The sequence below is a fragment of the Gnatocerus cornutus genome, chromosome 9 (assembly GCF_029298725.1).
Source record: "Gnatocerus cornutus isolate USDA-ARS CGAHR chromosome 9, icGnaCorn1.1, whole genome shotgun sequence".
NCBI classification, from domain to species: Eukaryota; Metazoa; Arthropoda; class Insecta; order Coleoptera; family Tenebrionidae; genus Gnatocerus; species Gnatocerus cornutus.
In genome coordinates this window covers 13,820,131-13,835,667 of record NC_142241.1, presented here as the reverse complement: position 1 = coordinate 13,835,667, position 15,537 = coordinate 13,820,131, and the positions used below count along the sequence as shown (strand labels likewise).

The 15,537-nt window shown below is 41.4% G+C and overlaps 4 protein-coding genes across 4 annotated transcripts; 2 read left to right on the top strand and 2 right to left on the bottom strand.

Moving 5' to 3' along the window:
* Positions 1–30: 30 nt before the first annotated feature.
* Pc (chromodomain protein polycomb) lies at positions 31–5,329 on the top strand. The gene is made up of 3 exons (XM_088046691.1): positions 31–530; positions 3,564–4,085; positions 4,171–5,329. The coding sequence occupies exons 1-3, from the start codon at positions 471–473 to the stop codon at positions 4,702–4,704; spliced, it is 1,116 nt and encodes a 371-aa protein (XP_087902817.1). The 5' UTR covers positions 31–470; the 3' UTR covers positions 4,705–5,329.
* Positions 1,799–3,272, bottom strand: LOC148169010 (uncharacterized). Its single transcript, XM_088046692.1, has 6 exons — positions 3,099–3,272; positions 2,904–3,051; positions 2,734–2,853; positions 2,528–2,679; positions 2,311–2,477; positions 1,799–2,262 (listed from the first exon to the last, which is right to left on the bottom strand). The coding sequence occupies exons 1-6, from the start codon at positions 3,177–3,179 to the stop codon at positions 1,857–1,859; spliced, it is 1,074 nt and encodes a 357-aa protein (XP_087902818.1). The 5' UTR covers positions 3,180–3,272; the 3' UTR covers positions 1,799–1,856.
* Positions 5,330–6,670: 1,341 nt separating the features above from the next.
* Tbc1d8-9 (TBC1 domain family member 8/9) lies at positions 6,671–12,295 on the bottom strand. The gene is made up of 10 exons (XM_088046690.1): positions 12,075–12,295; positions 11,863–12,029; positions 11,648–11,815; positions 11,170–11,266; positions 10,794–11,114; positions 9,389–10,748; positions 8,970–9,344; positions 8,642–8,928; positions 7,063–7,420; positions 6,671–7,015 (listed from the first exon to the last, which is right to left on the bottom strand). The coding sequence occupies exons 1-10, from the start codon at positions 12,116–12,118 to the stop codon at positions 6,797–6,799; spliced, it is 3,396 nt and encodes a 1,131-aa protein (XP_087902816.1). The 5' UTR covers positions 12,119–12,295; the 3' UTR covers positions 6,671–6,796.
* LOC148169008 (uncharacterized) lies at positions 8,028–8,577 on the top strand. Its single transcript, XM_088044977.1, has one exon. The coding sequence runs from the start codon at positions 8,125–8,127 to the stop codon at positions 8,575–8,577; it is 453 nt and encodes a 150-aa protein (XP_087901103.1). The 5' UTR covers positions 8,028–8,124.
* Positions 12,296–15,537: the final 3,242 nt, after the last annotated feature.

The following is a 15,537-nucleotide window of genomic DNA, read 5'->3' as shown; positions in this document are numbered from 1 at the left end:
TTTGTTTGTGCTTCTGTTTGCCAAACTGTTGACATATGACGATCCGACAAAGATGGCGAATCGGGCGAGTCTACTTATTGGGGTGAGTCAGTGAGCATCGGCGCGTTGTTTATTCCCGAAAAATGGCCGTTTTTCCCGGTTTAGTGTCTCCAGAAGGACGAGTGGACATTCCCGATGACTCCTGTATGCATGATCAGTGTAAAATTCCCGTTTTTTCACCCAAAATTGAGTAAAGTGACGTCATGCCCGCAGTGCATCCAATCGCACCAACATAAAGTACCTAGTCGCGAGTGTGAGAACTAGTAATGTCGCAGATGCAATTTTAGTGTTTCGTGGAAAACGCCGCTTTGTTTTTATCCGGAAAATGTTGATGAAGGAAGTGTTAAAGGTGTGGTTTTGCGCTGTGATGATTTACGCGACGTAAATTGTGGTTTTTGCTGTGTTTGGTTAGAATCACTCCAACCATAACAATGGAACTTGGTGACCATGTTTATGCCGCCGAAAGGATTATAAAAAAAAGAGTTCGACGGGTGAGTTTCACATTTTTTTATTTACTTCAAGCAAAAAACAGTCTAGAGAGCGTTGGAAATCCCGGGGTTGACTCAAAGGGTAGTTCTTGCGTAATTGGGGTTTCCTGTGTCACCCCTTTTCTTATTTTGAAGATGTGAGTCACGGTCGAGGAGCTTTGGGGAGGAAGTCGTTTTATTCAATTGTTTCGGGACATTAGGGTTCATTTTGAGGGTTTTCGAGAAGATGAGAATTTGGTCAAATGAGAACCAGGTGCAAAAAACAAACGAGTTTGGCGGACTAGTTAAAAAAACACTGCTTGAAAGTCAATAAAATTATTCAAGGCCGTTATTCAAAATTTATTACTGGATCGAAGGATGAGTTTTTACATTTCCACTTAATACTGGTTTAAATATCAATACGGGTGGCAGTTGGCTAGGAAAAACAATTGACTGTTGACTGTCAAACTGTCGCCAAAGCCTTCTTCATTTCAAATACACTGACAGCCAAAAGTAACTAGTCCACACTATTTTGTCATTGTAAAACGGGCTAGAAACTAATCTGTGGAACTACTAATACGACGTCATCGGAACTACCAATAATGAGTAGGCAATTAATTATTAAAGGTACCGATAACGTTCAAATTTTAAACAAAAGAAATAATCAAACTACGCCATTTAATTAAAATTAATTGAAATCAAGTTAATCTTGCTGCTAATTTGACGATTGCTGACATTTGATTGGCGGAAAACGGTCACTTGTCACTTTATGGTGATGTTAAGTACCAATCCGAAATCAAAGATTTAATTTAGCTTCACCGAAAAAAGCATTGTCAGTTTGTTCATTTGTTTATTAAGCCAACTTTGTTTATTTTAGAAATGCAGATTTACGCAACTAAATTTTTGAGAAAATTGCGATCAGGACTTTCCAGTTTCATACTTTTGACCGTTATTGTAATGTAAGAAAAAATCAAGCTTAGTTGACTTTGAAATTTAAAGTCATGTCTTTGATTAAAACAGCAGTTTTTTTCTTCTGGCAAGTCCATAAATTCATAAATTACTAAATTTAAGAATCAACCACTGTTGTGGTTTGGTTCTTTTTTTGCAGAAAGTACCCTAATTAAGCCATAAAATTACTATTCAGGACCGGCAACCGCAATTTAACAGATCTTCAGAAGCCCGTTTTGGTTAAAACGTCTTGTAAAAGGTCTTCTTATGGCAATTTAATTACAACACATACTCTTGTTGTCCATTTTGTTGCATTTCAAAACAGTTCCTACCTATATAGTGCTAGTGCTAGTCACTAGACCCTACCCAATAAAACGCCACCAACACCTAACTCTTTATTACCTAATACAACGTGTCACTATAATTACTCTTCGACCTCAACAGTGGCTTCCCTTTCGGAGAGCTCGGAGGTGTATAATCCGGGTCCGGAATCACCGGAGGCGCCACTTGGTTCAAACCGAACCTACTCCCTTTACTTTTCCCAATAGTAGCAGTTCTGTTTGCTATAGCTTGAGCAAAAGAGGTTGGTTCATTCTCCCTAGGTACAAAATGTTCCTCTTTTCTTGTCGGTGGCATACTATAGATGTTACTTGATTCTTTGAAACTTTGACCTGCGGGCGGCACATAGTCGTGATCGTCACCGAAAAACGATCTTTCAAAGGCGGGGTTGTCATGACTTTGGGAGGAGTCTGGACCTGCGCTCGACCAAAATGATTTGACGGTGTCGTCGAACCAAGGCGGGTTTATACTAGAAAGGCGGAGTTAAAAAAATCGTCCAATAGTAATAGTCACTTACTTGTTAGATTCGTACCCGTGGATAACAGGTAACGTAGAGGCGTTGTTGTCCCTTAAAACTATATGGAGAGTATATTTGGTCATGATCGCGGCAAAAATGACGTTGATGAGCCAAAGCAGGTAACCTCGAGCAGCTAGCGACATCACAATTCCGTAGGAAACGCGAATCTGCAAATTTAAAGGGTCATATAAAGGGCGGTTTCGTACCTAAAACTCACGGCAGCGTTTGACAACTTCAAATTGTCGACTTTTATGTAGTCAACGACCAAAAGCGACATCAAGACGATGTCAACGATGCTAATCAAGACAGTGATTGTCGACCACGATCCGAATAATCCTTTGGTGAGGTTCCACTTATTGCGGATCATAGCTAAAATTGCGAATTAGCGGTGATGCAACTAGAGATAATCGACCGGATGCGTACCCCATATGATAGCTGCTGACACTAGAGTCCAAAGAATGGAAAAAAACAAATAGAACCAAGCGAAAATCACAAATTCGCGTTGGCTGACTATGCGGTCATTTGGAAGTTCTTGTAGTATATCTAAAAATTTCTCTTGTTTTTTGATCGGAAAACACACCATGGATACTCACTGTTGTTAAAACTAAAAAAAATGCAAAAAATGACCTTGTAGTAGGTTGTTTCGTTTTTGGTAGGGATTTCGTTAGAGTCCAGTTCGAGAATATCATAGTAGCTCAAAATACAAAGAAAGGCGAAAATAGTCCAAGCAATACCTTGGATCTAAAACTGCGATAAAGCAAAGCCGCACTGATTGTACTTCTACTTACGAATCCCAAAAATCCAGATGTCAAAGAAAGAGGTTTTGCTAGCGATTTGTTGATCTCTTTGCGCTGTTGTTGGTGCGTCATGGCTGCAACGTTTTTTCGTGTGGAACTCACATGTCGCAACTAAATATTTTCACTTAATTGAACCGCAGGATGATAAATAAATCCCGGTTTATTGTCTTATCAGATAAGAGGAAATGTTTTAGTAGGTGAATAATAGTGAGAGATAAGCTTATTGTGGTAATAAATCAGGGAAATGAAAATAAAGCGAAAAATGTGGCGAAATTGGAATTTATGAATGGGTTATCTAAAGAGGGCCTCTGGGTTGGATTTTCAAAATTCTTGAAGCTGAACTGAAATCTTAATGTTATGAAGCACTGAACCAAAACCTGTCCTGAAACTCCCGAAATCCTGCCACCAAGACCCAAGACCCAAGACTGAAAATTTCAAAGGCATTTATCCTTCCAGGGCGTTGTCGAGTACTACGTCAAATGGAAAGGCTGGAGCCAAAAGCACAACACTTGGGAACCTGAAGAAAACATCCTCGACCTTCGTCTAATCGACCTCTTTGAACGCTCCCAAAGACTGGACCCCCACAAACGTGGCCCGAAGAAAAAGGAACGTCACACCGAAAAACAACAAGCAGAGACAGAAGACGAAGGTCGTGCGAGCGGTGAAGAAAGCCAAGATGATACTGTAACCACCGCGGAGACGAGTAAACCGCTGCCACCTGCGAAAAAAGAATCCACACCAAATCCAGACGACGAAGATACCAGGGCCGGATCCGAAGTATCGACCAAGTCGCCAGTGCCACAAGTAGATGATAATGATAATTCGAATAGTTCGAGCAGCGAGGATCGAAGGCCTATTTTAGATCGGTTAGAAATCGGAGCGAAGAGGAAAGCGGAAGTGTTGTCGAAAGAAAGCGGGAAGATCGGAGTGACGATCACCACGAGTAGTCCGACGAGTGCTAGTCCACCACCCAGCAAGGTATTTGGTAGTTTTATCTGTTTGATTGATGGGATTAGTCAGGATTAGAAGTTTGAAACTTAAGATAAGAATGTTAAAATTTTAGGTCCATAAAACCACGAAGCCACAGGCTTCAGTGAACCGAGCCAACGGCCGCCAAAAGAACGAAGAAGAAGCGTCTTCGGCGATCCCGTCAGCGTCGAGTCCCGCTGTTCTCACCGCAACGACGCCTCGGACGTCTACCGATAAAAGCCGCAGTCCAGTTGACGCCACACTTCCGCATTCGTCGACGAAGGAACCGGCGTCTCCGAAACCAGTGGCGTCGCGGACTGATGATAAGCGACCGACGGAATCGCCGCCTCTACCGAAAAAAGTCGAACCCAAGGAAGAAGAAAATAAGAGTGACGAAGGTAAACAGTTGACAGTGAACGGACACAATAATAACAATGTGAGTGAAGAAGTTCCGGTGTTGACCAGTCCGGGCTCGGAGTATTGGTTGGCGAGGAATCCAGTGGCGGACCAAGTGTTTATAACCGACGTCACTGTTAATCTAAAGACTGTAACGATCCGTGAATGTAAAACTGAAAAGGGGTTTTTTAAGGATCGGGACGATAATAGTCATCCTAGTGATATTGTTTGACTTTTATTTATTTTAGGGTAGTCGTATAGTGGGCTTTTAAGATATCCAAGAATGGGTATCGTACAGGGTAGCTCAGTTTTAGAGCAACGTTTCCCCAAGGATCTGATGTAGACTGTTGGTGCTAATGCTTTTTCAACCAGAAGTCTAAACGAGCGGATGCGATCTTCATCCACGTCTTTTTGCTTCTGTGATAGTATTATCGTACTAGAAATTTCATACCAACCCAATTTTCGTTCGCTCATTTAGGCTTTCGTCCACTACTAGTTAAAGCAGCAACACGATTGGTTGTAAAATTCATTCCATAATGAAGCTCTTTTATATACACTTAATTTATAAGCGTAGTTTTTGTATTTCTTTTGTACCTTTTAGTATTAGACTTGTTGAAAGCTTATTTATTGATTAATTTTAATTCTTCTTGTATATTTAGGTCATCTCCGCACGCCTGATTTTCGTTCTGATTTTAACCACTTGTTTCCGTCAAGTTTTATCGTGTTATTAACACTACCATCTAAGATGATTTACTTAACTTTGTACATAGGTGTATTATATACAGATGAGTTGAACATAGTTGTTTCCGTTAATTAAGGTATTTTTGAAATAAAAAGTAGTAGGAGTACTAAACTTACTCACTTGTCCTGCTTCATTGTCATACGGAGGACAACTGCGTTCCCAAACGGATTCGATGAGTTCGTCCCCGACAATTCGTCCCTAATGCAGTTTGCCCCCAGTTTAATTCGTTTGAAGAATGTAATTTATATAATTTTACTTAAAATTGATATCTCCAACCCAAGGCAATTAAAAAAATCAATTATAATAAAAGTGTCACTGGTAAATAAAAACATTTATAGAGAAGACATACAAAAAATAATAATAAAGATGCATTACAAATTTATAAGGATCTGACGAAGAATTAAATTATTATTGTTTGAAAAATATTCTAAATCATTTTCAATGATCGAAAAACAAACATCTGCAAATGAATTTTTAACTTTTAACTCCATGTCCATGTCCGCCAAAATAAAAAATTACATAAAAGTCGTAAATCCGTAATATATTAAAAAGAACATTTTAATGATCAGATGCAAAGAACGTCTAAAAAATAACTTTGAATGAGCGCATTAGTTTCCTGCAATACAGTAGAACCTCGATTATCCGGGTACGGATTATTCGTGTAAGGGTGTTCGTTAAATTATCGATTATCCGTGCATTACAGAAAACAAATCGAAGACCCAACTACTTCGTACTTTTGCTTCCGGTGTTAGAAAACTTAAAATTTGAAATTTCAGTAACGGTTGGTGTAGTTTAATGAGATTTAAGTCAGTGCAGACACCAAAAACAAAATTATGAGTTAAAATTTTTGTCTTTGAATAGTAATATTTGCATACTTTAAAAATGCTTGAAATAAATTCTTTAGCAATGAAAACCTTCATAATTCAGGAAACTAAAAACTCAAGTGGCAAAGAAAATTTTGGGACCAAAAAAGAAATAAATGAAAGTACTAGATTTTTTTTACTACAAAATACTTGCTTTTATGTAATATGTCTGATAAGAGTTGAGTTTTAATTTCCTTAAATTTTTAAATTATATTATATATTTTAAATTAAAAAACGTTCCGTTAAACGTATGTTTATTTAACAACTAGATTATCCTTGCTGGCTCTGATCCCGAGAAGCACAAATAATCGAGGTTGCACTGTATTAATAAAACAAATACTGGTTGTTTGAACTCTAACGATGACAAAAAATAAATTATTATTAACGACAATTGCAGATAATAAATTATGAAAAACGGATTACATTTTTATTGTATGTTACCTACCACAAATACGTGCAGTTGATGCTCTTATTATTATTACAGTGCATGTAATTACATCTTTCAGGGACAAATTTGCGGGGGACGAATTGACCGGGGGCGAACTGTCTGTAAATCGTTCCCAAACGGCCAGGTACTTCTACTAACAAGACGATTATCAAAGTTATTTTTATTTTACATAGTTACATAGCATTGCACTAATCAGAAATACAAAATAAACATCATTATGTACATTAGCTACAAGAAGTCCATAAAAAATAAAAGTATAAAATCAACGGAATTAGACTTTCATAGCAGGTACCTCATAAAGCGAGTTGTATCTTGTGTGTCTCCTTCCTTTTAGCTGCTGGATCCCGTCCGATGGAGACGTCCTCTTAGAGAAGAAGTCCACTAAAGGCTGCGCGTTCAACACCGACGCCAGAAACTGTTCTACTGTGATGTACCATTGAATTTCAGTCTTCGGAGCCAAAGGATTACCATTCTTATCAGGAGATTGCAACTGGAACCTCTACATCAAACCAAGTAACCATTAAGAATGAGACTCACCCCATCAGCCGGATTGTAAGCAGCGGCTGCGGAAACCAAACTGTCTTCAGATTCGTCCCGACTGATAAAAAACTGTTTGCCCACGTCTCCGAGTTCTAGGAGCAAAGTACCAACGTTTGCGATGGCGTGGTACGTTTCTTGGTCCTCTGGTTCTGTCTGGAAAATGTCGTAGACCGTCTTCCACAAGGTTATAAAGTGGTGCTGCGTCATCTTAGGCACTGCTTTCAGGTTGATCTTACTGTCTTTCGACTGAACTAGGTTCCGGAGGTTCGTCAAGCTTTTGATCTCCCAGTTCGTCTCCGCGCTGACGTTGTTACCGATGGAGTTGTCCATCGATGATTGAGATTCGAAGGATTTCCTGGGAAAAAATGACAATTCATAGCCTGTTGCTCGCGGCGAAAATAATAAAAAAATCAAGTCCCCCAAAATCAGTTCAGTTTGACAGCCCCAACATCAATGTCTGGTAATATTCTCAAAATTTTCGTTACCCACAACACAATCAAGGTTTTGACCAAGAACATCTTTCAACTACCCAAACCGAAGTATGCAAACAGTCTACCAAAACTGTCGCCAATTCAGACTTGGAGGTACCTTAACAAAGTTAAGAAGGGTTAAGTCGCCGCGACACTACAGCACCCGCGGACGCCTCCCTTGGGAAAGCCCTTCGAAGTTCCCCGAGCAACCCCACAAGAAGTTCAGAAAACGTAAAATCGAACCGATCCAGGAGAAGTACTGCCCGTACGACTGCGAGGTGTTGAAACGTCCCTTACGCAACACCTATGAATGGGTGGTGGAGGAAGACGTACCTTGCAGACCGTACGGCTTGAGACACATCGTCAGAACAGTCTGTGAAACTAGAAAGTACCAGAAGTGCCTGGAAATGTTCAGTAGCTTCGATAAATGCAGGAATGTAACTCCAGATTGTTCAAAAATTAAAAAACTGATCCCGATGAGAGAAACTATCCAGAAAGGATCCTTACCTGGATGCGTGCGACCCGTAGCAACGAAATGAGTGTCACAAAATCAACAAGTAAATGTCACCGGGGCTAAATTCTTAGTAAAATGGGCACTGCAGGACGACTAACATCTCTCCTTAATCCATCACAACCTCTTAAACTCGTCAGAACGTACTACTTCCGGAAAATAAAGAAAGGGTGCGAGTGCCCGGAGCCCAAAGAAAAAGTCATCAAGGAAAAATCGTGTAAACCGTGCTGCTTCGAGACCTGGAAACCTAAATCGAAGAACTGTCTCGAGAAACAACTCCAGGATTTTAAGAAACCAAAGCCGCCAAGGCAGTGCTACCCTGGAATGGTAAAAAAACCACCACCTGACTGTAACCAGGATGATACCAATCCATTCAGGAAGAAGTCTTGTGCGAAGCCTAAACCACCGCCCCCACCTAAAGTAGGTAGAGGTGCACTCAAACGACGTAAAATTGTTGTTTTTAGGAACCGCCGCCCCCGCCGAAGCCCGAGAAGCCTCTACCTGCCTCAGACTGGGACAACTGCTAAATAAAACACCAAAAGAAATAAACACTCGGAACTAGCTTTTGTTTTTTGAGTTGCGTGTCTAAACTTACTGCCAAGTATAAGCCACCGTGGGCGACGAAGCATCCGAGTGCAAACTTAAAGAATCCAAGTTAACACTCTGCTCGACACTGTCGAAGAAGTCGGTGGCTTCCGACGCGATTTCCGCTCCGTCTTCATTCTTAACAGGCGACTCGATGTCTGACATGCACAACAGCGGCGGTAAATGTATTGTGTACAACAATTTGAGCCTTTGAGCCGGATCAGCTGTCGCTGTTAGACCAATAGCGGTGAGCAATTCTCGGAAATTCAAATAGCCATCGTGGTTGGCATCTAACAACTGAGCAAAAGTAAAGAAAGTCGTGACATTTCCACACTTACCGAGAAAATCCGCGCAGATAAAGATTCGGTATTTTCGCCTTTACCCCAAGGAGACAACGCTGCGAATAAAATTTTAAAATAATCGTAGTCGACTTTGTACGCTTCGTAGGGCTGCAACGACGGATCGTGTCTTTCCGGAATGTGCTTCTTTTGACTTAGAATCTCTTCGCGCACTAAACTCAGGAGATCCTGCAGTTCTTGTTGCGTGAAGTAGTTGTCACCGATTACGCACCGAATGACGTTTCTTTCAGAAGTGTCTTCGAGTTCTTGTACGACTCTGAGGCGGTGTTTTAGTCGTAAGCGCTCGATTTGACCAGTGGTCAAAAAGCCGTACTTCACGTAAGCTTCGTAGATGAGAGTTTGGATGGAGATGCTCTGAAAACCGAGATGAGAACTGGAGGTTGGAATGTTTGACGTACCCTTTTTTGTTCTTCGTAGTTCTTGTTTCGGATGGCACCACGTCCTTCGTCGTTGAACACTCCCATTAGATAGTCTGCTAATAACTGCATGGCTTCTCCTTCGTCTCTACAGGCGAGTAACTTTTCCTGGTTCCACTCCAACAGCATCAGTGCAACTTGGAAAATGACTTTGGCACCATCGTAGAAGAAACAGTCCATCACGTTCACCGCGCTTTCATAAGGCATCACGCAGAGGTAAATCGTCAGGAACCACGACAAAGAGATCATGTTGGTCATCCCCAGTTGGTTGAGCTTGTCGTGTAAACTAGGAAGGTGCTCGGATGTTAAATCGTCTAGGATTCCTTGATCCACGACGGCTCCCACCACCCTGGTGTTGTAATAATCCGGGAGAAGATTCTCGCACAACGTTGCCAACAACCAGAAGGCTTCTTCTTCCGAGCAGTAGATCAAGAGGACGGAGGCGACAATGTTCATGGCTTGACAATAGCCGATACTTGGGTTGTGGAGAGCGTAAGCACAGAGCACCCTTCGAAGGGCGTCAATCCCCACTTGATCCTGAAAAGCGGGATGTTCAGGAAGGGACCGGTGGAGATCCCGCTCGATTTCGTCGTTAGCAGTGGAGCGCTGCAGCAACGCCTTATCGACCAAAGAGCGATAGTACCCAGGATGGCTCAATTTTTCGTGAGCCGCCCCTGAAAACGACATCCAAATGTCCATCCGCAAATAATCGGGGATTCCTTGGAGCACCAATTTCGCCACCTCCGTGGTTCTGTACATCGAAACTCCTCTTCCATAAGTGTTGAAATGCAACTCCCACTCCTTCCCTTTCGCTTGTTGCTTCTTGTACACCTCGGGAATGGGGCTCAAGGGGAACACCGTCATCAGCGCCGGCTGACACTTCCACGGACTCACTTCAGGCGCATCCCCAGCTTCTCCACAACTGGAAACTTCCGTTTTGGCCAACAACTCCGACAACTTCTCCACGAGGAAATCCCGATCAAGAATCTGAGCGAAAATGAAGTTGGTTCTGTTAATCTCATTGCGAGTCGTGACGATTATGGCTTTGTCCAACGACTGACTCGAGGCGTTGTTTTCGATTTTTTCGGCGAGTTTCACGTCTCGTAACGGAACGACCAAACTAACTTGGGATTTGACGCGGCTTTCGAAACAGATGTAGTTCTGCGAGAGGAACAAACGTCCGGCGACGTGCTTCTTGTTGTAAGGCGTCATGAGGGTGCAATCAATAGAACCATCGAGTTTCTCCGAGGAAGGGAGTCGGAACATGAGCTTGTAGGCGTCGGATTGAGCGCGCGCGTCCAGGTCGCGTTTGAGGAACGACGCCTTCTTCGGCACGTTTTTACTAAAATCGAAAAATCAACTGAAGAAGTATAGAGACTGTGGTTACCTCAGCTTGTGGAGGAGCTCTTTGTCCTCACTGAAACTCCGCTTGTCGTCGATTAACCTCTTCATAGCCAAATCCACCAACTGCTCCATGAGTTTAAACGTCTCGTTCTTCGTTAGGAACATGCTGAAATGGAACTCGCGTTGTCTTGTTGCGATTTTAATGGAATCCGGGAACACCAAACTGTTCTTTTTGCTCAGTTCCGTGACGTCCGACCACCGGATACACACCTTTGTGTCCAGACCTAAGATGAAGGCGTAGAAGCAACAGTAATGAACGGAAAGGTACATCCATCCTTGGCGCGGAAGTTTGCCTTTCCAGTAGCTAGAAGACAGATCAAAGAAGGGAAATTGAATTTTTCCGGATTGGCACACCTTACCTACATGAATAATAGTTGACAAGCTTCTCGTCTTTTGGGAGGCCGAAGAGACGAAGGAATTTGTCGGAGGTGACTTTAAACGATTTCGAGTCTTCGTCTGGAACAAGTGGGCGATGGCAATTAGTGAATGAGAAGTTATATTCCACGTGTGACGTACAATTTTTTATCTACGACCGCCAAATGTGTAATTTATGAATTAATTATGTATTTAATGTTAATTCCTTTAGGGTTATTGGCCAAGAGTGATAAGGAAATGCGAAGTTCATTATTCTGTGTTTCCAGGCAGCTCAAAATTACATTAAACAGTTGTGTTTCTATTACCACCGTTTCAAATATTGACAGGCGATAACAAACAAAAATAAATAAAATGTTGTAATAAACAAACAGACGTTGACCTTGCCTGATGGTAATGAGATCATTATACAAATTTGATCCAATATCTTATCTAATCACAGAAAGAGCTGCAAGTGTTCTTTACCTTCTACCTCCACTTCTTGTCTTGTAGCAATCACAGACTCAATTTTACAAGTAACAAAGTCAGTAATTTCGTCCTCACTGTCAAAACAATGCAATGTTTCAGAGACGTTGTTAAAGAGCCACTCCCAATCCTTCAGAATGTCTTGTCTGGTCATTGAACATGCAATCACTGTAACATAGGAAGTAGTAATTAGCTCCCAAAGGGTTGATTCTTACAATAATAAACTTCCGACGACGGTGTTTGATGGAGGATCCTATAAGGCGCCGGCTTGGTGTCAAAAATACTGTCAATCGTCCCAACCAAAAGAGACGACAGCCCCTTGGAGCCCCCATGACCTTTCCGGTGTTGCAACAAAAAGTAAATCGACGTTTCTTCAGTCTCCCTTCAACAACAAATTCAAGAAGTGAAAGGACAAAGTTGGACTTACCAAAAGGGACTTGCGAGGAGGACTTCTTGAGGCTTAATAAACATTCTTCAGGAATGTGCGCACTTACATCGAAAAATCGTGTCAGACACGGTGATTTTCGAAATCAACATCGCTTTTTGATGGAAACAGACGCATTTTAGTTGCTGGCGAATTTGCTTTGTGTATTTAACTTTGATAAGGAGGAATACATAGATAAGAGATTTGTTAGAAAAACAGATGACTGGGTTGACAGATGGGAATGTCAACATGACAGGTGGACATCTAGCGGCGAGGTGGTGAAAGTTGCGAAGGAAACTGTTTAGTAAGCACGAAAGATGGCGCTGCTTCGAGACCGATTTTAAAAGTTTGATTAATTTTTTTCACTTAGATCTGTTGAATTTTAATCAGCTATTAAATTTAATTGAGTGTCAAACAAGTGTTGATATTGAAATGGGAGTTTATTGTGAAAATTTGATCGAGTTTTTGTTTAGATTTGTAAGAATTTTCGTGTTTTCATCGTGGCTGCATCACGTCATGAAAAATAAACCTATACTAGATTTCAGTTCTTAGCGAGGTCCAAAGGTCGAACCTGGCCCGAAATTTGGGACTGTACCCAAAAACTGTGTCGAGGAATGTACTTTTTAGGGACATTTTTAAACACCAAAAGTTGCCGACATGTATGACAGCATTTTGACAGGAACGTCATAATTGTAAACATTGATGAGACATTTGCATTTCGCGTTGGAATAATATCAAAAACTGTTGAATTCTTCCGAAAATATGAAGTTATTGTCTTACAAATTGAGATGGTTTTTAAATAAGTGGTTTCTTTGTTGGTTATTAACAGTGAAGTAATAAAATCTCGTTGACTTTTTAAAACAGGAATGCTTACTTAATTAAAGGATTGAAGAATTTTGATATATTTTGATATAATCTTGCCCCAAATTGCCTTTGTATAAGTTAGAAGTACCTTTTTGTACTGGACGTAACCTATCATTGCGAAGTCTTCAATGGCAGCTTACGCATCGGTCCAGTTAAAGAAATGGCCGGTATCTTACTTTTTAGTGTTTTAATACGTACTTTTCAACTTACAGTGCACTTTTTAAGAGCCAGAAAAGTTTAAAAATTTAAGCTTGTAGGTTAGAGTAAACAAATCTAATTTGACAAATTGACGTATGACACGATATCCCCCTCTTCTTCAAAACATCCCAATTAGTACCAACTTTCCTGCATTTCACTAACATAATACAATATACTGGTCACTCATGTATACTAGTTGACATTAAAATGGGGGCCTCGCTATGAATTGAAAAGAAGTATACTTAACTCGAAAATTATGCAAATTAGGTACATACTGTTGTCCATTGCACCATCCAGAGCCCAATAACCCAGCAGGCCAAGTTATTGGCATTTGATTTAGACGGATATAGGAGGAATGTTGATAATTTAATATAATATTCTTCGTTGCGTTATTTATGTTGCATTCATAAAGAGAAACAAACATTATTTATCGTCTTGACATTAATCACTTGTCACACATGAGAATTTATTGTCTTCAAGAATGTTCATCGAACGCAGGCCCGGACTTATTGAGACTTTGTAACATGGTTAATTTTCCGCTAGATTTTAAACGGTTCATTCAGAGGGTAGTTTCTTTCTCCCTTGACGAGAAAGCGAGTGTTTGCAACGTTATCTCGCGTCCCTTCTTGTCTATTTCGGTTGTAAAGCAGCTGAGTTATTGTTTCAGAGTGTCACAACTTTGATATACGGGCCATCAAGAGCGTCGCTAGCTTTTTAGTTCGCCCGTTTCGGCCCCCTCCGAGTCCAACCCCGACGTCCTAGTGATATATGCTTCATTACTCATTGTTGTGTGCCGCCTCAGACTCGGCTCCATATTGCGCATAACTCGCCCTTAATTACATCGAAAGAACGGATTTGCGAGGAAAAAAAATGACGCGTAGGCTAGTCGTCAGGAAACGTACGTCGTGGATAAGGCGGTGTCACTGTATAAAAGAGCCTGTGGGGTAAAAAGGAGTGACTAATTCACCCTTTCTTGTAGCTCCGACCGCACATTCGTGCTCTTGATGCTCTGATCAGTCAACGTAGATTTGTATGCGGTTTGGTTTTTTGCGCCCCGAATTTTTCAACAGACCTTGTATGATTAACGCAATGGAATTATTACCCTAATAAATCACGATGGGCTCCTGAGGAAAGCACTTGAGCCACGTGTGTTTCCTGAAGTCTGCATTGTTAGGTAAATCTTAACATTCGTCATGCACATACAAATCTAAACAAAAGTAGGAGCGCTACTATATCAATCCGAATCTTCCGGCGTTGGTTGAGAGATAAATGGGCTTTTTCACGTCTTCTCTCTGAAATTTTCAACTCACTGAAAATGCTTGATTTTTCTTTGGCCGCGAATCAATCAGTGAAGCAGTGGCGAGTCGGCAGTCCCAGCTGGATTGTATTTATGGGGAGTGATTACAGGTTTGGAATGATTTAAGGAGACGGGAAAACGCCATCTTGGTGCTGGGTGATATACTGGCCGTCGACACGCCATCTGACAACTCCTAATCACAAATCAAACCGTAACTGCGAAATATCGCGAAGCAGGCGTGGTGCGGTGGGTGACTCTATCAACGACATGCACATTCATGTCCAAGGCCAACTCTAGCACAAAATATTCGAGCCGTCCATTCGGATGCAAACAATATAATTCCCCGAGTCGTCCGATTATTGCAGGTGTTATCAAACAATGCGTGCGGTAAAAAGTGGCAATAAAAAGCGAAACGTATGTGGCAAGGTGTGGTGCTGTATCAGTGAGTGGACTTATTTAAGATGACACCGTTGAATGTCGCGCTTGTAATTGGGCTGAAGTGGGCACTGCATAATGTACTCGACCAGCATTCCGCAACTTTCTCGTCGCCGCCGTCCTACGAAAACCGAAGAAGCAAACATCGTCCAAGACAAAGACGCATTTTATTAGCCACAGATCGCACCACTTAGCATTTGTCAGGAGCTAAATTGATTTAAACCAACAAAACTAAAACGAAACTCTCCGATATTATTATTGGCAGTTGCACTTTCGAGCTAATTCCGTTCGTTTGGGCACAATAAATGAGGCAATTTGTATGGTCAGGTGATGGGGGCTGAGTGATGGAAGCGGAGCACATGCACGCGTGCCGTTGCAATTTCGGGTGTTCAAGTGAAAGTCAATTCAAAAATTTTCTCGCGTCCTCCATTTTCTCCCGCCTTCATCTCAGTGGGATACAACCGACCCATCTTCTGTTAGAACCTGATTGACAGAACAAACCAACAATCGGCGAATGAGAATCAAATATTTTATATGTGTAGCTTGAATCTCGGTTGGTTATTTATGATCTCAAAGTTGGCCCCCCGCCACCAACATATACATAACAATAGCCACGACGAATCCGCCAACGAAACAAACTCAAACTAACCCTTCAACCAATAACAACGAATC

Coding starts and splice junctions, on each gene's coding strand:
- LOC148169010 (XM_088046692.1), bottom strand. CDS start 3,179: ATGACGCACCAACAACAGCGCAAAGAGATCAACAAATCGCTAGCAAAA. Junction 3,052..3,098: donor CATCTGGATTTTTGGGATTC/GTAAGTAGAAGT, acceptor TCGCAGTTTTAG/ATCCAAGGTATTGCTTGGAC. Junction 2,680..2,733: donor GTCAGCAGCTATCATATGGG/GTACGCATCCGG, acceptor TCGCAATTTTAG/CTATGATCCGCAATAAGTGG.
- Tbc1d8-9 (XM_088046690.1), bottom strand. CDS start 12,118: ATGTTTATTAAGCCTCAAGAAGTCCTCCTCGCAAGTCCCTTTTG. Junction 11,816..11,862: donor GTCGTCGGAAGTTTATTATT/GTAAGAATCAAC, acceptor CCTATGTTACAG/TGATTGCATGTTCAATGACC. Junction 11,267..11,647: donor ACAAGAAGTGGAGGTAGAAG/GTAAAGAACACT, acceptor CACTTGTTCCAG/ACGAAGACTCGAAATCGTTT.
- LOC148169008 (XM_088044977.1), top strand. CDS start 8,125: ATGGGCACTGCAGGACGACTAACATCTCTCCTTAATCCATCACAACCT.
- Pc (XM_088046691.1), top strand. CDS start 471: ATGGAACTTGGTGACCATGTTTATGCCGCCGAAAGGATTATAAAAAAA. Junction 531..3,563: donor TAAAAAAAAGAGTTCGACGG/GTGAGTTTCACA, acceptor TTATCCTTCCAG/GGCGTTGTCGAGTACTACGT. Junction 4,086..4,170: donor CTAGTCCACCACCCAGCAAG/GTATTTGGTAGT, acceptor TTAAAATTTTAG/GTCCATAAAACCACGAAGCC.